The sequence below is a fragment of the Podarcis erhardii genome (assembly GCF_964252035.2).
Source record: "Podarcis erhardii genome assembly, chromosome: 13".
In the NCBI taxonomy this organism is placed as follows: domain Eukaryota; kingdom Metazoa; phylum Chordata; class Lepidosauria; order Squamata; family Lacertidae; genus Podarcis; species Podarcis erhardii.
Window position 1 is genome coordinate 22,198,630 of NC_138502.1, and position 25,181 is coordinate 22,223,810.

The 25,181-nt window shown below is 42.3% G+C and overlaps 1 protein-coding gene across 3 annotated transcripts; it reads right to left on the minus strand.

Moving 5' to 3' along the window:
- Window positions 1-8,568: 8,568 nt before the first annotated feature.
- LOC309326379 (uncharacterized protein) lies at window positions 8,569-22,290 on the minus strand. Of its 3 annotated transcripts, XM_081835031.1 has the most exons (11): window positions 22,192-22,290; window positions 21,488-21,577; window positions 20,243-20,348; window positions 18,212-18,568; window positions 17,314-17,427; window positions 16,391-16,474; window positions 15,829-15,868; window positions 13,969-14,007; window positions 11,226-11,269; window positions 10,734-10,760; window positions 8,856-8,990 (listed from the first exon to the last, which is right to left on the minus strand). In XM_081835031.1, the coding sequence occupies exons 3-10, from the start codon at window positions 20,325-20,327 to the stop codon at window positions 10,753-10,755; spliced, it is 771 nt and encodes a 256-aa protein (XP_081691157.1). In that variant the 5' UTR covers window positions 20,328-20,348; window positions 21,488-21,577; window positions 22,192-22,290; the 3' UTR covers window positions 8,856-8,990; window positions 10,734-10,752. The 3 variants fall into 3 exon arrangements, with proteins under 3 accessions (XP_081691156.1, XP_081691157.1, XP_081691158.1); XM_081835030.1 differs by lacking the exon at window positions 10,734-10,760 and having other exon boundaries at window positions 8,569-8,990; XM_081835032.1 differs by lacking the exon at window positions 8,856-8,990 and having other exon boundaries at window positions 10,706-10,760.
- Between the last annotated feature and the right edge of the window lie 2,891 nt (window positions 22,291-25,181).

Sequence of the window (25,181 nt, forward strand, 5' to 3'; positions counted from 1 at the left end):
ATTCCCAGTAAATGTGAATAGGATCGCAGCCTCAAAGCTATTGCTCAAAAAACAAACACACCCCTCCTTGTTTGTGCTTGCTTTGTAAGTTTGCTGCCTAAAAAGCGAATGTCCTACTTCCGTGCATCAATAGTTTTATACAGTGCAAGTCGAGTTCAGAAAGTCTGCAGATTCTACCGTTTGGGAGCTAACTTTTAAGTGGAATTGTTTTCCCACACGCCTTTTTTTTTCAGGAGCAACGTCAGGTAGAATTGCCAACTTTTCAAGTGGACTCTTATGCAGCTCTGCCTTTCATAGCGACTTCCTGTGCAGGCATTAGCAGTAGATAAAGTTTCATCTCCTTGATGTGTTTTGGGGGCGGGCAGCCTCGGATCACCTGTTGGATTGTTAAAGGCCACAAAAACCGCCAAGGCTCATTAGTTGGTTTGCTGGTGCGAGGACTCTGGTCTGACTAGGGAACCTGGAAGTCTCAGAATATGTAATGATCAGAATTGTGGTTGTTCAGTGGGTGAAAGAAAGGTCCTCTTTGCATGTTCAAAGATAAAACATTTAGGGACCAATTGGGAGGCTGACCCCACCTGTTTGTTCTTCCATTAGCATAATGTTCTGCTGTCACCTGCCATCCCAGTTTTGCACCGTGAATTGCAAGCAGAGACTCTGTAAAAGTAATATTAATATATGCTACCCTGTTTCCCAAGTAGTTCAGGGCATCATCAACATTAATTTCATTTAACACTTCCCTTTTGCAATGAAGTCTCAAAGCGATTTGAAAACAGTGAAATACAGGATATAAAAACAATTTAAAACTAGAGAAGGGTTAATCACTAGTAACAGTATACATAAAATGCTCATCCAATAATAAGTGAATAAGGATCAAGTCCTACCCACCCTACTAAAAGATGAGCACCACCACATGAGGCAAAATGAATTAACCGGAGGCCTGGGTGAATGGAAAAGTCTTGGGCTGGTGACTAAACGTTGACAGAGATGGGGCCAAGTCTGTCTCTCTGAGAATACATGTTTCCCATCCTTTAGTACAACAAGAACCCTGTGTAGTAGGGTAAACTGACAGACCATCGATCAAGTGATCTTTAATCACTCCCCCACCCCCAGTCAAGCTTCCACAGCTCTAGCCTTTCCTTGTAGGGCAGGTGTTCCAGCCTAGCCCCCAGCCCCCAAATCACTTTGGTTCTCCTTTTCTCCCCCTTGTAAGTTTTTACAATATCCTTCTTGAGATGAGGCAACCAGCACTGTACATAGTGTTCCACGTGTGGCTCATCAAAGATTAGTATGATATTGGCAATGTTCTTTACCGTTCCTTTCCTAATAATTCCTAGTGTGGAATAGTGTGGAATACACCATCCTCATGGCTGCTATACATTGCACTGCCATTTCCATGGAGTTGCTTGTCACAACAGTCCCAAGATTTCTTTCCTGATCAGTCACTGCCAGTTCAATATATGTGAAACTAAGATTATGGGGGGTGGCTTTTCTGTTTGCTTTTTGCCACAGTGTGATCACAAAGCACTTAGCTTGCACTGAACATCATTTGCCATTTATCTGGCTTTATTGTCCACTGAGCTTGGAGAAATCTGTGTTGGGAGCTTTTCATGTTTGCCTTGCATTTTCACCTTAAATAACTTTGTTAGCAAACCTGGTGACCTCACTGCTCACTTCCAGCTCCTGTTCTATTCCTAAGAAGTTTTGCAAAACTGAAATAAATAAAATCTAATAAAATCTCCTTTTATTTACATACACACAATATTGCCAGCACTATTCGCCATTCAGTGCAAGTTGTGCCAGTACGATACACAAGTTTCTTTTTTGACTTGCTGAGGCACAGGAATATGCATTACAAGCACAGTCCAGCTCTTACCAATGTTTACTGCACCGTTCCTATACTTCAAAATCACCTGCCAAAAAAAGCTGTAAATACACCCTGCCCGGCACCTGCCCATTAAGTGTTATTGTGGTTAATTCTCCAGGCAGTGTCTGTTTCCTTATTACTAAACAGCTGTCAAGCATTACCATTTCCTAAATATTTATATGCATGCCGGTGAGTGTGGAGAGACTGGCACAGAACAAAGGGCCCAGAGCTAGTTGCAGAGTGTAATTTGATACAGGTGCACTCGCCAAAACAGCATACCTGAGGCTGATAAAAAAGTCCTAGCTGAGTTTGGCACTGCCTCCCAGTAGTTCTAGGGACATAGTTCTTCCTTTTTTAAACTCCTCGATTGTTTCTTTGTTTTATTTATTTATCATGTGTATATTGCACCATTCCTCCAGGATTATCCCATTTTTATCCCCAGAACAACCACGAGATAAACTAGAGCATTAGCCATTGATGTATATGTTGCATTTTTAGCCCATATTTTGGGTGGCATTCATAGGACTTCCTTGCCCCTCCTCATCTTCACAACAACCCTGTAGGATCCCGATTGGCCCAAGGTCGTGCAAAGACCTTCATGGCAGGGTGAAGCTTTGAACTGAGTTCTCCACGGCCCAAATGCAGCACTGTTCCTACAGCATACTGGCTTTCAATAACTACGGTACTTGCTCAAGACCAATCAACAAGTACAGATTTGAACCTAGGTTTCACTGTTCCCAAAGTTCCAACATCTGATCTACCACAAGTTTCTCTTGCTGTTTCTTCTGCTGTTTGCATGCCTCCTGTTTGGATTTATTTCTTTTTAACAATTTCCTGCTCTAAAGCGAAATTTGCCCAGAGGCAGCTGGTTGCCATTACTGTATTAAATATGTTCAACTTTATGTTTGCAAGACTCCATCTTTAAGGGGTAGGAATGGAGGAAACTTTTATTTCTGTGGGATTTGGAAGTAGATGGGGTTACACAGCATGTGTGATGGGGGACAAACAAGAAAAGCAGATACAGTGGTATCTCGAGTTACAAACGCTTCAAGTTACAAATGCTTCAGGTTACAAACTCCGCTAACCTGGAAGAGTTACCTCAAGTTGAGAACTTTGCCTCAGGATGAGAATGGAAATTGTGTGCCGGTGGCACAGTGGCAGCAAGAGGCCCCATTAGCGAAAGCACACACCTAGTTAAGAACAGTTTCAGGTTAAGAACAGACCTCCAGAACGAATTAAGTTCCATAACTAGAGGTACCACTGTAGTTGGAACTGAGGAATAGGTGAATATGCGCAAGAGATTAGAAACAAAAGAATGCCCAGAGTAGAATGGGAGTAATGGAAAAGATGAGGAACATCTGCGGGACAGCGGAGTGAGTGAGCATAATAGAGAACATTACAAAGTTAGGGCTTCTTTAATTTGGCAGTCATCTGTGTTAGTTTCCCAGAAAAGGAGTAAATAATCCAGGCAGGACAGAGTGTGCAAGCTATCCAGGTGCAGCAATCTGTGTGCAGAAAAGGTGGTGCAAATACTTTTTTTGAATTTTATCCTCATACATTGATGCAGCATTCCTTGCTAAAAAACAAAGCTCTAAGTGTGTGGCTTGGGGCTACGCTGCCTTCACAAAACTGGCTGCTTCCAATTGCTTCTTCCCGTGGTTTGTGAATGGGCTCTTTCACACACAGCTGCTCCTATTGGCTCAGCAAGCTGCTTAACCCGGTTTGTGTAGCTTGCAGCTACTGCGAGCCTTTAAACCTGCGCAGGCTCTTTAACTTCTTCGGTGGGTGGGGGCTGAGATGCCTTCCCACAAGCCCCTGGGGCTGAACATGAGATCGCCATAGACTTGGAAGGGTAGACTGACGCGCAGGGTCCATTTCCTGGTTTAGATGCTCGGGGGAAATCTACAGACCTTTTGGATGTTTGCTGTGATTGGGCAGAAACGTCCATCCCTTCCCACCAAACGATAGTAGCATAGGCAGGAACTCTTCCTTTTCTGAACTCATATCTCTTTTTTATATTTAAATTGTTTGTTTAGCTGTTAAACATTGAATAGGACCGCATGCCTGCATTTAATTTAAAGGAGCGCAAGGTTTCTGTAGGCAATATAAGTGCTGGATATGGGCTGGGAATCTGATGTTTGTTTCCTGGCTACAAATCAAAACCAACTTCAGCCTCACGTTTGGCTTGCAGTATTAATAGTGGGCTATGTTACTTCTTGGTAACAGCCTACGATCTTGCATGAAGTAAGAACTAAGTTAGAAAGGCATAGTCTTGTGTCTTTACTGTTATCTTTTGTTTCTGGGTGGGCATGCTGTATGCAATCATGACTATACTAAAATCTTGGATTTCTTCATCACTCCTCCTAATATCAAACTCAGGTAGTGTGTCCTAACAGGGTTGGAGCTAAAATGATGCCACCAAGAAGCAAAAGAGAAGTACTGATATGCTTTAGGGAACCCCAGGGTATGGAAAACTATTATTATTATTATTTACCCCCCCCCCCCGAGAAACAAATACAAACAGCCCAATGAAGACTGGGTAGTAACCACAGAACGTTGAATGTCTGTTGGAAAAGAAAAACATAGCTTCTCCCCTGGGACAGTAAAAGAAAAAGATTTAACTAAAGGAACCAGGAAGTTTCAAATCTCTGTGATGGTAAAGGTAAAGGGACCCCTGACTGTTAAGTCCAGTCGTGGATGACTCTGAGGTTGCGCGCTCATCTCGCTCTATAGGCCAAGGAAGCCGGCGTTTTGTCCGCAGACAGCTTCCGGGTCATGTGGGCAGCATGACTAAGACACTTCTGGCAGTGCATGGAAATGCCATTTACCTTCCCACCAGAGCGGTACCTATTTATCTACTTGCACTTCATGCTTTTGAACTGCTAGGTTGGCAGGAGCAGGGACTGAGCAATGGGAGCTCACCCTGTCACGGGGATTCGAACTGCCGACCTTCTGATTGGCAAGCCCTAGGCTCTGTGGTTTAGACCACAGCACCACCCGCGTTACTAATTATTATTAGTAGTAGTATTGTTATTAATAATAATTTTATTATCTCCTGAGCAGAGGTGACATGATTGCTAAACCACCTGTGAGGGCATAGGGATCTTGCTCTTTTTAAAAAGTGAATGAATAAGTTATAAATTGAAGGATGAGATGGGGCCATTGCCGTGTTGCTGCAATTTCACATTTGAAATTGTGGCGAGGGGATGCATGCAGGTTAAGGATTAGACACAGTCTCTTTTGTTGGGTTTTGATCCAAATTCCACTCCCCGCTTTAAAATAATAATAATTCTGGACTGTTACAGGTGTTTTCATATAGACAGTACTTGCCTCCTGAGAAGTACAGTCAGATTTGTTAAAAAATTAAAATCAATTCTGCAACAAGCTGTATGTGTTTAGCTCCCTCTGGTGTTTAAATTTTAAAATGACAGGCTGTCAAGTATTTGCTGTCAAGTATTTGCTAAATGGGAAAGAAGTCAGATGGAAAATACTGTTACATCAGAGACGTTTTCCAAAGTAAAGGTGCAAAAAACTCTCATGGTCTCATTAGCAGTGTATTATTATTATTATTTTTAAAAAATCTCTTGCAGCCACAGCTGGTCTTGGTCACGTAGCTCCATTGTTGCTCAGCCACTTAGCATCACTTCTTTTATCTTTGGCCCAGATTCCTTCTGTGAAATGTCACAACAAGCATGCACAGAGTGCCTTTTCCTCGTGGCCAAAACTTGATCTCACAATTTCTGTGGTGCTGTTTAGGTAATTTTAGACCCTGGACTCCAAAACCCTGGACTCACTTAGGAGAAGGCCTGCTTTTGGGGTGCTGCTGGATGATTTCAGCAAATTCTTATTTGATAATCTTGGTGACCTTCCTGGTATTGTGTGTGTGTGTGTGTGTGTGGGGGTACTTTAGGTAACTGTCACACTTTTAATATCATTGCACCACCAATCAGAAGTTAGGTAGGCTAACATACTCAAATGAAGGCCAAGGAATACAAGAACAACATCATCATCATTTCATTGTTTATACTTCACCCATCTGGTTGGGTTACCCCAGCCATTCTGGGAGGCTTCCAACACATAATAAAACATTAAACATGGGCTGAGAATATGGACTGAGGTATCTACACACATAGTTTTGTGTGTAAACTTTTCTAGATTTGAAAATCCTGATCTTGAAGACTCTGTAACCTATCAAGGAACCTATGCACTTCATTTGTGCTCCTCCTTCAAACCATCACAGAACACAGGAGTCAGATGGGGCCAGTGACATTACTGAAAGGAGTGTTATTTCCCATTTAAGACTCCTAAGTATCAGAAGGTGTTGATTTTTTTTGTACATTACTGCCAATGAATTTTTATTAACCACATAATTAGTTTGTACAGTGGTACCTCAGGTTAAGTACTTAATTCGTTCTGGAGGTTCGTTCTTAACCTGAAATTGTTCTTAACCTGAAGCACCACTTTAGCTAATGGGCCTCCTGCTGCCGCCGTGCCGCCGGAGCACAATTTCTGTTCTCATCCTGAAGCAAAGTTCTTAACCCAAGGTACTATTTCTGGGTTAGCGGAGTCTGTAATCTGAAGCGTATGTAACCTGAAGCGTATGTAACCCGAGGTACCACTGTAATTTGGAGCTGCCTAAATACACCTAGGAAATGTCTTATTGAAGCTCAAGACTATTTGAGTGTGTGGTTTAGTATTGTCCATACTGACGGGCGATAGCTCTTCAGGGTGTTAAGAAGAAGGTCTGTCTTACCAGCTTCTCCCAGATTATGTACTTCCTTGAATGAAATATACGGTATATATCTTTTGGAGCAAGAGGGCCCTGAAATTAGCTTGCAAAATGTCATTTTAGAAACAACAAACCAGCGAATAAAACATCAATTTAATGTAAGCAACGAAAACAAAGAATAAGTTACATTTACCCCATCATTGCTCTATTAAGTTCAAATCATGTATCTTTCCACCACAAAAAAAGGAAAAAGTGAGGGAAGCTCTATTTTGCAAAAGGTATACAATGGAAATTTAGAGCTGACTCTTCCCCATCCTTTATTATTTATGAAGTGAACTGAATAACGCTTAGAGGACTTAGAATTAAATTTTATTAGAAGTATAATTGCTCATATATCTTCAGTTGGGAGGAAGGATGAAAGGAGTCTGTAAACTGCCAAGGAACTGATAAGGTTCTTTACTGAGTCAGCTGCAGTTCGACAGACTGCTCTTCTTCCCAGGCTGAGAGGAAAAATGATGACAACAGGTAATATTTACTGGGACAGAGTGACTTTTGCAGCTGTTGGGATGGAGCAAATGAGAAATTTCTGGAACAGTGGGATATCAGCTTCAACCAAGGCAAGACGCATAACAGCAACAACTGGGGGAAAGAAAGACATAACATCTTACAAGGACAGGAAGGAACACCATGGACAGAATACTTGCCATACACAGAAAAATATAGGATATAGTTTGAGTTCCTCACTTGTAGTTTTATAAATTATTTAATGTATCAGCACAAATAGAAGTTACTAATATTGCAGTTGTTGTATGAGGGATTATTATTATGGCTGGAATGTAATTGGAATTAATAAGATTTTGAATGCAGAAGTAAAGAAAACCATGAAACCATCACATATAGCACGTGGGGGGGGGACTTTATCTAAATTATATAATTTGGTATTTGAATGATTGGTATTAATAATTGTATTATAAATTGGTATTGTTATAATGAGGCTGTTATTGGACTGTAATTGAAAATTAATAAAAAATTATTAATTAAAAACACACACAATTAAATTCCCAAAACATATACCTTGGTTCTTGAAGGGCTTTGTTGTTGAACAAATCGGCTCCCAAATGCTGCAAACCCGGAAGTAAGTGTTTTGGTTTGCAAATGTTTTTTGGAAGTGGAACGTCCAACGCAGCTTCCGCTTGAGTGCAGGAAGCTCCTGCAGCCAATCGGAAGCTGCGGCTTGGTTTTCGAATGGTTTTGGGAGTCGAATGGACTCCCGGAATGAACTAAGTTCGAGAACCAAGGTACCACTGTACAGACTGGGATAAAAATCTCCAGTTACAATGTTCGTTGGATAAGTCTTTCTGTCAAGTAAATTGAATCTGTCAAGTAAATTGTCCATGTCAGGATCCACAAGAAATGCACATTCTTTATGGGTAATCTCACACGTTATGGTTCATCGAGGCAAGTCAAGACTTGCTTTGCTATTGGGGTTTGAGAACTTATCTGTGAGAAGCATATGCAAAATTATCCATCCATGATGCTGATGGAACTAAGGTGTGGCACTCCCTCCTCTCATCTTTCTGAACAATCTGCTTATCTTCAAACAATGGAATATTGATTTTTCCAGCGATCTATCTCTGCAGTTACAGGGCCCATGGACAAGACAGGATAAAGCTTGTCAGGACGGGAGATACAGAAAGTGTGCAATTTACCGTATTTCTTGCTCTATAAGACTCACTTTTTCCCTCCTAAAAAGTAAGGGGAAATGTGTGTGCGTCTTATGGAGCGAATGCAGGCTGCACAGCTATCCCAGAAGCCAGAACAGCAAGAGAGATTGCTGCTTTCACTGTGCAGCGATCCCTCTTGCTGTTCTGGCTTCTGAGATTCAGAATATTTTTTTCTTGTTTTCCTCCTCCAAAAACTAGGTGCGTCTTGTGGTCTGGTGCGTCTTATAGAGCGAAAAATACGGTACTTCTTGTGTGGACTTCATAAAAAGATAGGGTTCTGGAACTTTTCTCCTTATTTAGGAACATTCCTATATTTGTAAGATTTCCAGTCACTTCTAGATGAGTCCTTGGCTTTGTCTGAGCCTAGTAATCTTTCCCACCATCAAGTCCTATGACCCAGTAGCCATTCTCAGGATGCAGTTTGGCTTTCCTTTTCTATGAACAGAATGAGAAGCAACCCCTAAGTCCCAATTTTCTTTTTGGTCAACTTCCACTTCCCAGTAATATTTGTCTTCAGAAAAACTGTGTGTTGCCACAATGAAGGTATGGAGGGTTAACATATCACTGTAGTAAAAAAGCTTAGAAATATTTCCTGTGTCTGAAACACTTTTGCTAACTCTGGACACTTCCGGTTGTGAGGGAGCTGACTCTGGGTTGAAGACCACGTCAACTGCGAAGTAAAGAAAACAGATTTCATTAATTGGACAACGACGCCACGTTCAACAAGCTGCCATTGTACCATGTGATAAATAGAAATTTCAATTCAATATCCCATTGCTAGGGATTTTCACTCAGAAGTAAATCCCATGAAGGTCAATGGGACATATTTCCTCACGATCTCCAAAGTGCCTTCCAGGAAGGTGTGTGCTGACTGGAAAAAGGATGCGCCAGAGCAGGGGAAGGCGCTTTTGAGATTGTAAAAGGATTGTGCCAAAGTTCCTCTGGGAGGCCGTTCCTGCAGGGCAGCGGTGGCGGAAGCAGCAAGGTGTGTATGGGAGCAAGCAAGCAAGCAAGCAAGTGGTGGGAGGGCAAATGGCGCTGTCAATATGGTGGCTGGGGGAAAAGAGGTGGCAGTACAGCGTACCGGTGCATATCACCTCAAAAAAAGCACTGATAACAAATGAAAGAATCATCCATCTCTGAGGGCCTTCTGGCGGTTCCCTCATTGCAAGAAGTGAGGTTATAGGGAACCAGGCAGAAGGCCTTCTCGGTAGTGGCACCTGCCCTGTGGAACGCCCTCCCATCAGATATTAAGGAAATAAACTTTTAGGAAATCTGACTTTTAGAAGACATCTGAAGGCAGCCCTGTATAGGAACGATTTTAATCTTTTATCCTTTATCATGTTTTTAGTGCTCTGTTGGGAGCTGTCCATTATTATTATTATTACTGGTACTACTTTTAATTTACGTATATTTCTCCTAATTTTTAGAATCCTATCCACTGAATTGGAGAGAACATTCATGTGGTTTTAAACATGAAAGCACACACAAGCAAGGCAGATACTAGTACAGTGGTATCTCGGATTACATACGCTTCAGGTTACAGACTCTGCTAGCCCAGAAATAGTACCTTGGGTTAATAACTTTGTTTCAGGATGAGAACAGAAATTGTGCTCCGGTGGCGCGGCAGCAGCAGGAGGCCCCATTAGCTAAAGTGGTGCTTCAGTTTCAGGTTAAGAACAGACCTCTGGAATGAATTAAGTACTTAACCCAAGGTACCACTGTAAGATTGCACCAACCTGCATCCAGCAATTCACTATGTCACTATTTAACATAGTTTTGTTTTGATTTTTTTGAAGTCTGGATATTTTCTTCAGTGCTGCAGAGGAATCTCCTCCATTTTCATTTAAAAACAAAACAAAACAAAAACAAATCACTTTCAGCTTTTGATGGCAAGTAAAAGCATTTTCTGGATCTTTATTGCATCCTTTTGGGACTGGAAGGATGATTACAAAGGAAGATTTGGGTTGTGCTTTACAGGATCATCTGAATAAGCGGCACAACACAAGGTGTGCAGAACTTTCTGATTCCCCCCCACCACTAAAGCCCATTGTCTTTGCTTGTATTCTGCTACTTATATTTACAAGTATGTCTATTGCAGAAGCATCATCTTCCAAAGAACATTGAGGGGGCCCTGACATGAAGCTTGCTCCGTGCCTGGCTCCACATTCGGCCTCAACAGTGGGAGAGGGGCAGCCCCCTAAAAAAAAAGATTGGGAGAACTCACAGAGCCTTAGCCCCCTGGAGTTGGAGCATTTGGTTTATTGACTATTTTATTTAGCAGACAAGTGGTTCTTCCCATATTTTTTGTATTGTTTTGTTATGGTGTTCTGTTTTGTGGTACCTCCCAATGTACCTCTGGAAATACTCAATAAAGTCTAAAAAAAGAAAGAAAAAAGTATGTTGTTCTCACATCTGAAGGAACAGGCCTCTCAGGACTCTGTGAATAAAGGAATGAAGAAAAGTAATTCTTAGTAAGTAGTTCTTTCCACATAACAACCAGCAATGTTGGCACAAGCTATCCAACGAGCTGGCCCACAGCACTTCTCCACACACCACAGAGGTAATGATGATGATGATGATGATTATATATATATATATATATAGAATATGACGAAGGCAAGCTGTACAACTGAGGGGAATCTAGGTAGTGGCAGGTGGTGATCAAGGGAAGAACAAAATGCTCAGGCCAAGTGATCTTTAAAACTCTGTGCCAGTATCATCACTGTGGCTTAATCGAAGGTCCTTCACTAAATGAATGTCCACTACTGAGCACCTTAACCCTCCAAACTGATACCTACTTTTTTCATGTGTTTTGCCACAAACAAAGAGAAGTGGAATATATGGCTATATTTTAATTGGATCAAATGGTTGTTTGAAAGCGGAAGCATTTTATAAGGCATACCTTTTTCTTCCTGCAATTTTCTGTTTTCTTGTAATACTGTAGTCCTAAAAAAGAGAAATGTATATAGTTTTCATTCTAAGCAATATCACCCGCCAATCCCCTAATAGAAGGAATGATTCAGGTCCCTTGAGGTGAGTGACATAGATATGACAGGGGGATTTCTACAAACACCACTGAGAGTGGTATAGGCATTATTTGTATATGTCTTTCGATGAACTGACTGGAAGACTATGGACTCAGCTAGATTGGTAAAGAAAAAGCGCTATGTATGCATAGTATATGCAATATAACACTGTGACACCAGATGGCGATGAGGAGTCCTGTTTTTGCTAAGCCGATTTCTCTTTAAAAAGTTTACAATGCACTTACCTGAAACTTGAAGCTTCTTTGATGCATCTAGATCCAGCCTGTGAGTCAAAGGGGGTGGGGCAGTGTGTGTGCATGAATTCAACAGTGCTTAGTTTCCTTTTGCTGTTTGTTAATGTTGTTAATATTGTTTTGTGGATTATGAGTGCTGTCATGCTTTGTGAATTTTAGATTATGACTTCTTTGTGGTTCTGCTGTTTAAGCTGTTTTGTTAGTTATTTTGTTGTTTTGTTAGTTGTTATAGAAAGTGGTTCTTTTACTGATGAGTTGTAAATTATTTTGTGTGATTTATGTTGTGATTGTGATTTTCTTTTTTTTTTAAATAATATTTATTAAAGTTTCAAAGAATTACAAAAATAAAAGTAAAAAGAAAACAGAAAATGCAAAATACAGAGAAAAATAAAAACAATTAAAAACAAATCAATCTTTCCATATCTTATCTTTCATTTACTTGTTTCCCTGACCTCCTCTCACCTCCCTTTTTTGTATTCTAATTCAGTTAGTTGTTTCAGCAAATCCTTTCCATTTTTGCTTTTATCTTAATAGTTTATCTTAATATATTGTATCTCACCTATTCTTAATCCAATTTCACTTAAATTCTGTACATTCTCACCTACTCTTAATCCAATTTCACTTAAATTCTATTACATTACTACTAAAACCACATAACTTCATTCCAGCATCCTTCTAACATTCCTTAAGTGATTGTGATTTTCTATTCCGTTATTGTTTGTAAGCCACTTTGTGACTCATGTGAGTGAAAAGCAGCAAAGAAATACAGTAGTACCTCGGGTTACATACGCTTCAGGTTACATACACTTCAGGTTACAGACTCTGCTAACCCAGAAATAGTGCTTCAGGTTAAGAACCTTGCTTCAGGATGAGAACAGAAATTGTGCAGCGGTGGCAGCAGGAGGCCCCATTAGCTAAAGTGGTGCTTCAGGTTAAGAACAGTTTCAGATTAAGAACAGACCTCTGGAATGAATTAAGTACTTAACCTGAGGTACCACTGTATAATGAATGAATGCATGGATTACATCATCTAACATTTAATTTAAAATCCAAAAGGTACATGAAAAACAAAGGTAACTCTGTTAGTGCATCAAAAAAAAACATCCAGATCTACAATTGGGCAATACTTTCATTAGGACCAGCCAAAAAGAAATGGCAACAGCTGCAGGGTTTCTTTTGTTGCCTCAGCCGTGGACCAGAGCAGTGGACAAGGAAGTCCAAGTAGAGTAGTTACGTGGCAGTTAAGAGATCTGAATAAGAAGATGCAGGAGATACTGGGGTGTCGGTCCTTAATAAGTAAGACAGAACACCATGGAAACTGTGCATGGAGTGGGGGACTCAATCAGACTTAGCTTATTCTCTCATTACCAACAGAGAGTCACAGAGGAGTTGATCAAGGCTACATTCAGCAGGGGACAGTGTTTCTATTCAGCTATAATGATAGTTAGCAGCAAACAGTCCAGCAAGCACAGGAATGGTTATCGGTTCAGTTGAGCTTGATTTACAAGCATATTCACAGAGCTGCTCTCGCACACATCCACCACACATCAAGGATGTTCAAATCTGAGTCTTTCTGGTTATGTTTCCAACAAGATCCGTGCCAAAACCTCTTAAGCCTGCCTCTGTGTTTACGTTCTTCCTATAGGTGTGCCCAACATTGGGATTTTGGACTGAGAGTGTTAATTGGTTCTCCATCACTGTCACTAGAGAGTGGTTCTGGAGCCACCCGACCCCTTGGCAGACTGTCTTCGTCTGGGCTCTCTTCCAGCCCCCCTCCCATTGATAAGGAAGTGCCAGGTCTAGAAACGGGGTGTCATTTCGAAAAGACAAGCCTCCTGTCTCTTCTGCCGGCTGACTCTCCTCTCCTACCCCGTCTCCTGCCTCATTTGCTGGGTCCTGGAGAGTCAGGTTTCTGACATCAGCCCCTAACCCACAAATCAGTTACAGGGAAGAGCTTGGAATGCTCCACCCCAGATAATGTCCTGTGTTTAATGTTTGGCTAAGACTGGCAGAAAATGCTTCAAAGCACAGGGATAATCTTGATGGTTTATTTTTTAATACAAAAATGAAAAAGGCAAGCTACAAAACTGAGGGAAACCTAGACAATGGCAGATGGTGATTGAGGGAAGAACAAAATGTTCAGGCCCAGCGATCTTTAAAACTCTGTGTTGGTGTCATCATTGTAGCTTAATCTTAAGGTCCCTAACTAACTAACTGAATGTCGGCCAATGTGCACCTTAACCCTCCAATCTAATACCTTCTTCTTTCATGTGTTTTGTCACAAAGAAAGAGAAATGGAATATGTGGTTATATTTTAATTGGAACAAAAGGTTGTTTAAAAACAGAAACATTTTATAAGACATACCTTTTTCCTTCTGTGGTTTTGTGTTTTCTTTTAATCGTACTAAAAAGAGGAATGCAAACAGTGAAAAGCATATGGCTTTCATTCTAAGCAATATGGCCTGCAATCCCCTAATGGAGAAAATGATCCAGGTCCCTTAGGGTTAGTGGCATGATTAACAGGAGGGATTTGCCTGACAGAGAGGGTTGCTTCCCCTGCTGACAGCAATCATTAGCTGCAGACACAGGACACGCAGACATCTAGTCTGTCTTTGAATCTCCTGTACTTCTACAAAATTAGAATTCCAGAATACTAGGCATGAAAACCCCGCCAAAGAGAGAAAAGCAGCCCCGAAAGGGCTATTTGTGCGTGCTCATAATGCTGATATTTACTGGCTGGAGTAACACAGGGGAAAGTATGGGCCAGGGAAGACATTCACGTAACATTTCTCAATCTAGATACCAGTTTCTTAACATAACTAAGGTATTCATAAACAATTAATAGAACATCAACGAGTATAAAACCAAACCGAACAATTCTTCATAAGATAAACTATCACAAGATCAACAATCATAAGATACAAAACAAAGATACAAAAAAAACCCCATGAATGGCGAAACGTCCCTCCCCAGCAACAAAACCCCCCTAAGCAACACCCCAGTTCAATAGTCCAGAGTGTGAGAATCTCGTAACTAGATTTTATAAAAGGAGAAGATGGAGTTACCGTATTTTTCGCCCTATAGGACCCACCGGCCCATAGGACGCACCTAATTTTTTTGGGGGGAAATAAAGGGGGAAAAAATTATTCCCCCCCCCAGGCGCGGGGCTGGGACGGGGGAAGCCTGAGCTTCCCCCGACCCCAGCCCCCAGAACATGCAGCTCTCCGCAAGCCGCGGGAGCCCGGCGCCGGGCTCCCACAGCTGAAGCTAAGCCTGGGCGTGTTGCGCCTCCCTGCTATCCCCTGAGCTTGCGGGGCTGGCGGGGGGAGAGGCAGGCTTCTCCCCGCCGCCATCCTCCAAAAGACGTTGGGAGACAGCGGGATGGCGCGCTGCGCCTCCCCGCTGTCCCCCAAGCTTGCGGGGCTGGCGGGGGCGGGGGGGGGGAGAGGCAGGCTTCTCCCCGCTGCCAGCCTCCAAAGGACGTCGGGAGACAGCAGGATGGCGTGCTGTGCCTCCCCGCTGTCCCCCCCAGCTTGCAGGGCTAGCGGTGGGGCTCTCCTGAAGCCCGGAGAGCGAGAGGGGTCGGTGCGCACTGACCCCTCTTGCTCTCCAGGCTTCAGCAAAAGCCTGCATTCGCCCCATAGGACGCACACACATTTCCCCTTCATTTTTGGAGGGGAAAAAGTGCGTCTTATAGGGCGAAAAAGACGGTATATCCACGTTCAGATCTCACCCTCCAGATGTGCTTTTGGCATTACACATATAATTACAAATAAGAAGAGTGAACGCTCGCTTCTGTGTTCTCACTGAAGGATGATTACAAAGGAAGATTTGGGCTGTTCTTTACAGGACGATCAGAATATGCTGCATGATACAAAGTGTGCAGAAATTTCTGATTCCCTCCCACCACTCAGGCTCATTGTCTTGTATTCTGCTAATTATAACTAAAAGTATGTTTATTGGCAATTTATTTTATTCAACAGGCAAGTGGTGTTTTTTCTCTCTCTCTCTGGTGTTCTGTTTTGTGGAATCTCCTATTGTACCACTACAATAACTGAATAAAGGTTAAAAAGAAAGAAAGTCTACCTTGTTTTCATGCGTTTCAAAGTACAACTATGCAGAACACAACGTGTTTTGTCACAAACAAAAGGAAAATGAAATATAGGGTTATATTTTAATCGGATCAAATGGTTGTTTGAAAGCGGAAACATTTTATAAGGCATACCTTTTTTCTTCCTGCAGTGTTCTGTTTTCTGGAAATAGTCCTAAAAAACAGAAATGCATATGGTTTTCATTCTAAGCAATATGGCCCACCAATCTCCTAACAGAGGGAATGATCCAGGTCTCTCAGGGTGAGTGGCCTGCCTACAGCAGGGATTTGACTGACTGAGGGACTTTCCACAAATATCATTTAGAGTGGCATAGTTGCTGGGTGTACACAAGCACCATCCTGCTTTATGTGTGATTCTGGAGACATTGTTTCACACCACTTCTCTCTGATCAGTAGAGCTAATCAAGTCTCCATTCAGCACGGGACATTGTTTCTATTCAGTCCCTAACCCACAAATCAGTTACAGGGAGGTGCTTGGACCACCTACCCACACCGCAGATAATGTCCCAGGCTTAATGTGGGGCTCAGGCTGGCAGAAAATGCCTCTTGGTTTAGCAAAGCGGTAATCTTGATGGTTCATATTTCTCCTTTTAAATACCAAAATTGAATATGTGGCCGTGTTTTCAGTTGATCAAATGGTTGTTTACAAGCAGACAGATTTTACAAGACATACCTTCTTCTTCTTCTTCCTTTATTTCCTCTTTTTCTTCTTTAGCACTCTGCTCTTCATTCCGTGAGAGAGTTTCCTTTTCTCTGGCACCTTGAGATGTGGGGCGGGGGGCGGGGGGAATCACAAGGAAGTCCAATTTAGCTTGGCATCTAAGGGCACCACCAGAATAGAATACCCTAATGGATTTTTGTATTTGCAACCAACTACGGAACATAGAGCTATAGGACTCTACGGTAAAAGCCCCATGGCAAGGATGTAGGAGTGGATAAATTCTGTGGATTGGGGTAGTCTACTTGTGCCTGTTCAGATATTGCTGGACTCTAGCCTCAGCCAGCATCATCAGGGATGATGGGAATTGTTATCCAGCTACAGTACTGTTAAAATCATCTGTGCTATAAGCCATTTGAGGGGAATTGTACCCTCTGTTGGATTGTTTTTGTACATCTGCATACCTTGTGCAGAGGCAGATCTAGGGGAGCATGACTGGTTCGGCCACACTAGGCACAGAGCTTCTGGGACACTGCAGCAGGTGACACAACTATGAAGTCCTACAGAAGGCCGGATTTGGGCGTCACATGGGAGACCACTGAAATGTGAAAAACCATGGTCCACCATTGCCTTGTAATTACTCTGAGCATGTAGATAAATCTCTCTTGGGTCTCTGCTTTGGCTGCAATCTTATCTGCACTCATAGGAGCCAACTCCTAAGGTCTGAGGGCTCTTTGCCCCCCAATAAAATATTTGAGGGGGCTGCCCCCCAAAATTGATGGGCATTGCCATCCAAACGGTGTGTGTACACTGCATCTTTTGATCGATTATGTGGAGAGGGGTTTACCTGGGGCCCCCAATATTTTATGCAAGTTGGCCCCACTGTCTGCACTCCACTCCTCACATGAATTCACTGTTAGAGAGAGTGATTTATACGGTACCTTTGTGTATGACTGCCCAAACAGTGACTGCAAGAGCAAGAAGGGTGAGAAGAAAAAAGACAAATATCACCCAAAAGGCAGTGCAGGAACAATAATTCTCTGAGGTACTGTTGCCTGAAAGAAAGAAATGGCAGAGAATAAGGGATACCTTTTTATATGCTATGATAGTCAGACAATCAGGCAGTATGAATAAGCAACTGAAAACCTTTCCATTGCTTAAAAATAGGTTCCTACTTGATCAGGCAGCAGATATTTTAAAAATGTTAACCATTTTTAATGGAACCACTTGAGTTCTGAGATTTTTGGAGTCATTGCCATCTATCCAGGGACTCAGTATCAGTCGTGGCAGCAGGAACTCATGGAGGACAATGGAGAGGACTATGATAACACATTATTCAGAAGTTCAGCCAGGTCCTTTCTTTGCTGATTAGATTATGACGTCACAAAGAGAGTAGTGGGAAATATAGTTGTAAGGGGGCCTGTTTTCATTTGTTACCCCCCTCCCATGCCCACAAGAACCAAACAAAAAAGATAAAATACATTGTGCCACTTTATAAGCATAGATGCAAATTTGGAACTAACTGCTAAAATTTAATCAGAAATAGTATCCAATTCACCCTAGTGAATAGATGACCCAGGTTCCTGCTCAGTTTGCTGAGCAGTCACTAACTGTTAATGATCAAATTCAAGGCCACTGCTTTCCCTCTTATGGCTCTTCATCTTTAAACCAGTCTTGGGCTGGGAAGCTTTTCAAAGAGAGGGTGTCTTCAAATAGGACTGTCCTCTGTGAAGGAGAGGTCACCTCTGGTGATTTCTGTAGCTTTAAATTTTACACCAGAAATGCAAAAGTTAGGCCTGAGCTATTTCCTCTGTGCCCGTCCTACTTTGTGATTCATACCTTTTGAAGATTCAACAACCAGAACAGTTTGGGTCTGAGCACCCCAGTCTTTGGTCTTGACAATGCAGCTGTAGCTTCCTTCATCAGACTTTTTGGCCATTTTCAGCATCAAGGAAACATTTCCAGTGTCCAGTCCCTCTGTGGCAAACACTGCCCTGGACTCATAGCCTTGCCCAAATGTTTCCTGGCCAGTGGAAGCTGTGAACTGGTAGATGTTCTCCGTGTTGTCATCTACGGTTTTTTTCCACTGAACTTCCACGTTTTGTGGCAGAGCCCCAGAAGAGCTCTGGCATGGCAAGATGACATCTTGCCCCACATACCCAATGACAAATAGAGCAGAGTTCAGTTCAAAGTGGTCTGGGAAAAAAATCACAAATATTAAAGGCAACAACAGCATCACCATGTCTGAGGTTGAAAGGTTTTCCCAAATGGTACATCTTGGGGTTTGGATTCCTTACAGAAGGGGCAAATATTTTCCCTCCACATGACTTTGTGTACATGGAGGTGAGCGGTGAGATTGGGGAATATTCTGATTGAGAGGAACAGGCAGCCTTTACAAGTCTCTCACTGGATGTATGGGCCAGACTTGTCTACAGACGTTTGGTGCACTTGTACTGAATACCATTTTTAAGGTTCATTTTGAGGTTATTTGTTGATGGCTACACTATCTGATTATCACTATCGGGGAAGGTATGAATTAAATGGCCTCGGCCCAGTATACCTGAAGGAGTGTCTTCACCCCCATCATTTAGCCTGGACACTGAGGTCCAGCTCTGAGGGCCTTCTGGCGGTTCCCTCACTGCGAGAAGTGAAGTTACAGGAAGCCAGGCAGAGAAGAAGAAGAAGAGTTTGGATTTGATATCCCGCCTTTCACTCCCCTTCAGGAGTCTCAAAGCGGCTAACAATCTCCTTTCCCTTCCTCCCCCTCCCCCACAACAAACACTCTGTGGGCCTTCTTGGTAGTGGTGCCCGCCCTGTGGAACACCTTCATGTGAGATGTCAAGGAAATAAACAACTATCTGACTTTTAGAGGACATCTGAAGGGAGCCCTGCTTAGGGAAGTTTTTAATGTTTGATGTTTTATTGTGTTTTAAATATTCTGTTGGGTGCCGCCCAGAGTGGCTGGGGAAACCCAGCCAGATGTGCAGGGAAATAATAATAATAATAATAATAATAATAATAATAATAATAATTTATTATTAGAGTTCCTGTATTTACAGTAGACTCTCTTCAGCTGGCTTTTGGCCTGTTTGCACTCTTTGTCAAACCAGCTGGAAGATCCCAACGATCTTTGTGAGCCACTACTCTTGATCTCAGTTCTCAAGTGGTATTGCAATCTGTCAGTCAAGGTCTTAAATAAGTTCATAGCCTCAGCAGCAGAGGTAGCTGAGATGATAGAAGCAGGAAAAGCCTTTAAATCATCTGTATGAAGGAGGTGAGTGTGTGTAGCTCAATAGTGGAGAATGCAGGTCTGAGATCCAATCCCCAGCATTGGCAGGTAGAGCTAGGAGACAACCCTGTCTGAAATTCAGGAGAGCTATTGCCAGTCAGTGCAAACAATATTGAGATAGATGGATCAGTGGTCTGAATTCAGTATAAGGTTAGGCTGCTACCAAGCAAAACTGCAGTTTGCTCACTGAACTCTTCTCACGCCTCATCCGTTACTGAGACATCCTCCTGCTTAACAGTGACTGCCCCACCTTGTCTTTGAACATGTCATTGCTTACTCCTACTTGAAATGAGAGTAAGATGTAGGGAGGCAAAAAGAATTAATTAGCTGTTCTGCAGCTCCTAGTTTCCCCATGAGAATCAGTCGTATAATGAGAACACAACCAAGATGGAGGCAGACACCTTTCCAAATTCTGCTATGGCTTCTCCACTGTCAAGCAGGAAAGGAGAAATTGCAAAGATCCACCAATGAGAACCCCATGCGCACATTGATTTCTGTGTCACAGCATGCCTAAAAGTCCTTCTTGGCTAAGTCCATGGTAACATAACATTATGTTGCTGCTGCTTCTCTACACTTTTTACCTGATGAAGGGATCAGTGTCAGGATTACAATGTAGAAAGAACCAAGAATGAGATGGACAATTTCTTGAGGTTTATGGACCCCCATCCTTCTTTAGACAGCTCTGATCTGAAATATGAGCAACAGCACCAACAAACATAATTAGGAGCAAATGCTTTGTGTTTTGAAGCCCCTCTCTGTTACATCCCCATCTATCCCAACAAATCATAGCAATCCAGGTGTCAAAGTCAAGGAAAATAATATGTTTTAATTCTGTTAAGTTTTTGTTTTTGCTTGTTAAAAAAACTCCCTTTTGTCAATAGCTACTTCCATGTGGAAATTTAACGTAGCCGGGATTTAGAAGTCCTTCTTGTTAATATGCACAACAAGATACTGCTCTTTCCTTTGGCCTTTGACACTTCAGATATTTGCTTTGGGGGCTGATCTTATTTTTCTGGTTGTAAAATGTTTTAACTGACTTTTCATAATGCATTTTTACATTGTTGAAATCTGACCTCAGACCGTAGGGTAAAGTACAAGTGGGGCGGGGCGGGGCGGGGGGAGTGAAGAGAAATGTAAAATAATGATTACGACAAAAGTATCAAAATCAACGACAATAATATCTGCTGGCATTCCGCAGCTAGGGAGGTTTTGGATGTTGAGGGGTTTTGAAGAAGAAATCCTGTCATGCACTTTCTGAAGTATTGCCGTGACAATAAAGGACATTACCACATGAAAAATGGTGACCTAAACAAAATTTTGCAGAGCATTCCTGCCCTCTAACAGGACTGCTGCTGCTGCTTAGGAATCCAGTCAGTCTGGAGCAAGAGCCATGTAAAGCTTTTTTTTTTTTTTGCAGTTTATAGAGGGAGGGCAGCTTTCAGGAGTTGAAGCGAAATGGATACTTTTTTATTTTCTGTCTTCCTGAAACCATGCAGTAAATAAACCTACAGGGATTAGGTTTGTAGTTGGTTGCCTCCCTCAATCTGATTGTTTTATTGTTATATAGTATTGGGTAGGGATGGGAGAGAAATTTGGTTTGGTTCATATTTCAATGCGAATTTACTTAATCTGCACTTGCTAAAAAGACACACAAACTGAAACGCAGCCATCCTTCAAAATTCACACTGACTCTTGCGATGCTGTTCTCCAGCCAAAACCTGTGTACAAAAATGCACACATTAGGGGAAAGCGAGCACTAAAAGGTCCGGTTCTTGTTGGCCGTTAGAAAACATACTGTAATACAAACCTCTGCAAAGTACACATACCTCACACCAGTACTGAGAACTGCACATTCATCCATTGGGGAAATAACTACTTCCTGGATGCTTTCTCAAACGTAACTTCTATGTATTTTGCTGGGGAAAGAGAGAAACGAGAGAGAAAGAGCACAATGCATTAAAATGCAGCCTTTTATACAGGATAGATATGGATAGTGGCTAACATTGTGTGTAGACCACCTCCCCAACCAACAGGGGTAGTGTACTAGATGCAGAGGAAGTGGGGTGTGTGAATACAGCCCTCCCCTTTGGTATCTGTTTCAGTTCCTCCCACTAAAGAGTTGTAGGTAGCTCACGTTTTTCAAATCTGTTCCACATATCCTCTCTTTCATTTCTTCTCTCTCTTCTACAGGCAAATTATATATAAAACTGCTTAAGAAATTCAGAAAAAGGTAATTTGAGACATAATCTAACCACATTTTTAATCCGATTTGATTTCAGGTTAGAATATCCAAGTATGCACCTAATGTTCCTGCTGACAACAGTGGGGGTTATGTTAGGTCAATTATTTTGACTGTATTGTGTCCTTACATTGCGTGAATGGTGAAAAAGCTCAAGGGGATGATCATGTGAAGAAATCCCACTTGCTGACTGTGATAATGCACTTTGAATTATCCATAAAAGCAGCTATGCTGTCACACCCTTTGACAATAAAATAATATTAATTAAAAGAAATACAAGGAAGAAGTTACCTTTTCCTGGATTTAGAAGAAATCACGATCGTGATTAAAACGCTCTGCCCTTGACTACCAGAAACCAAACTGCGGTTGGTGTTTGTTTCGCTTCTATTCTTGGCAGGGTGAGAGCAGGTTCAGTGCTGCTGAACCTTGGCCAGAAAAAACAGATAAAATTACAGATTAATTTAGGGGAAGGGCTGAAGCTCAGGGCAGAGTATTTTTCTTGCAGGCTGAGTTAGCACATGCTGATTTTATGCAAATATGTGCCCTCTTTTGCCTCTTTTCTGGTGATGTGTAGGTAGCTACCCTACATTTCTTCTGCTTCAGTTGAGCAACCACCTCCCAGCAATAAAACGTAATGTTTGCATGAGCAGAATACTTGCCAATATGATAAATGGTGTATTGTAGAGGTAGGGTTTGCTTACTGCTAAGATCACTTAAAACTTTGGTTCACTATGAAATTCCTGCTAGTAAAGACACAGGTGGGGGTACCTCCTGACAATGCTATTTGCAAGTACAATGTTTTAACTGGAGAAAGAAAATGACAACTGCTGCAGAGAGGTTCTGCAAAAGAAGCAAATGGACAAAAAACATGCAGTCTGGGCAGGGCAGATCCCTAATTTGGAGCGTTCATGACATTCCCTACTCATGGGGGCATGTTTGCAGGCATCGGTGGTGGTAGAGGAGAAAGGGATTGCAAGGAAACCTTGCTCCGAGCACCTTGTGTATATGAACATGCCCAGTGTCCTGTGCCCCTGCTGCCCTGATGTTCACCTCAGCATGCAAGCCAATAATCAGAGCACCACCAATGATACCCAAAAAGTGTAGGCTGGCCAAGGGTGCCTTTAACCCAATACTACCTCATTTGATTATTCCATCACTCCATCCAGTTCACGTCCTCTATAAATAAAACCAAAATTCAAAAACAGCCTGCTGCAGATCCTCAACAAAAAAGGCACAGCCTGCCTTGGACAGGTGGATCCCATCTTCCTGAAAAATGGTGGGGAAGATCAACGTGGATCCTGCCATGAGGAATGTACCCCAAACAAAGTCCTTAATCAGGCAATTCACCTTCCTGTGGGCCCTATTGTCCTTGATTGGTAGGTGTGTTATTCTAAAGCAGCAATGCTGCAGCAAGCAAAGGCTCTAGCAGCTCAGTCAGCTGCTTGTGGCTGCAAAGCCAAACAGGATATTTGTGACTGTTGCCATGGAAACAAAGGGGCAGTCCATTCTTCTTATTGAGCACAGGATGTGAGCTCAGTGTGTGTCATATGACCTGTACAGGATGTACATGGGTGGAGTTTGGAGTTTCTCTCTGTTTGTTGAAGAGAGCAGACATTTTTGACTGTATGACTGCTAAAGACAGGAATAAAAGCATGTAGATACATTTCTGTCTGTGTCTGATTCCCCTCCCTGGGGATATGCAGGGAGGAGGAGAAGCAGGAGATGCAGTGGTGTGTTTTTCTCACAGCCTGAGGAAAATCGCCGGAACGGACCTCGTGTGTTTTTCCTGCCGGGAGTCGCCGGAGGGAGGGCAAAGGAATTCAGCCGGTGCCTGGACAGATAGGCACATACCTCTGACCGAGGCAGAATTCTAACAAGGTGTGCCTCTTGCCACACACAAGGCTCCAAGAACTCAGACCAAACCAAGGAAAGAAAGTATGGATCCAGCAAAGATCCTTCATAACTCACTAGGATGTTAATTCCTGTCCATTGGATGAAATAATTCTCACCCAAATGGATGCGTAAGATGTGGGGGAAGAACCCAGGCACCTCAAGGTGAGAAAATGTGGCCAGCAGCTCTCCTCAAAGCATGCTTCTCCCAGTTACGCACTGGAAAGTAATATGGGCAGGCAAATGTAACTGCATACCAACAGCCGATGATGCATCCCTCCATTGCACACAGAACAAAAGAAATTGCTCTCATAGCGTAGCTCTGAAAGCTTCTGGCAACAGGCCCAAATCTGTCTAAAGAAGGGAGAGAGTTACCAGAGAGTACCTAACATGTAACTTGTAAACACTGGAATGCCATCTCTTGATGTCCTTGATAAGATCTGTAGGGATGCCCATCAAGCCACATCCATGGCTCCAATATGGAATGAATGCATTCCAAACTCTCACATCATCTGGTGATGTAGGGCCTGGGGCAACACTGCCCCAAATTGAAACTGCATCAGTGCTGAGGAATCCTGATTAACCAAAAGATAAACGTGTCCCATAGGCCTATTGGCCAAATAAGCCATGAGGGCCATCATGGGCCATATGTACAAACAGGCAACTATCAAGCATGACCTTGGTGCCAAAGCCTTTCTGGTCCATCATGACGCACTTCAACACTATGTGCCTCCATCCACCTGTGACAGGAACATCCCTAAACAGCAAGACCTGCAGGATGAATCTCACTGGGATGGAGGGAGCAGCTCACGTAGCCGGATTTTAAGAGGAAGCTTACCTGTCTGTCAGGTAGTTTCTCATTTCAGGCTCATGTCGATGTGCTTTTTACTATGTTTTTATCATTGATGTTCTGTAATGTATTTTTAATGTTTTAATGTTGTACACCACCCTGGGATCTTTAGATAAAGGGCGGTATATAAATTGAATAAATAAATAATTAATAGTAATAATAACAATACCTAAATCTCACTAATTACATGGATTAGGAGAAAGTATGAAAGTTGTGTTGGCAAAACGCTCAGAAGGGGAACAGTAAAAAACAACAAACTTCAGAATATATTTTAGGCTGATTGTAGAACTGACCACATTGCTACAGCATAACATTTATTTTGGGACATTCGCTCATTTTTTCTCTTCCTTTGAGGTTTTCGTTAACATACTGTTTAACCCATTAGCATAATAATTTTTTAAATAGCTTGTGCAAACACATACTATCCAGACTCATCTCTGCCTGTAATGTGGTCACTATGTCTGCAGAGAAGGGTATCTGCTCTTGCACTCTGCTTCAGCTTGTGGGCTTCAAACATGTATCTTGCGGTTGGACACAGTGA

Excerpts from the sequence above, each read along its gene's own strand:
- LOC309326379 (XM_081835030.1), bottom strand. The coding sequence starts at position 20,327 with ATGGGGGTCCATAAACCTCAAGAAATTGTCCATCTCATTCTTGGTTCT. Across the intron at positions 18,569-20,242 it reads GACACTGATCCCTTCATCAG|ACCACTTTGAACTGAACTCT; the intron begins GTAAAAAGTGTA and ends TTTTTTTCCCAG. Across the intron at positions 15,869-16,390 it reads AATAAAGGAAGAAGAAGAAG|GACTATTTCCAGAAAACAGA; the intron begins AAGGTATGTCTT and ends TCTGTTTTTTAG.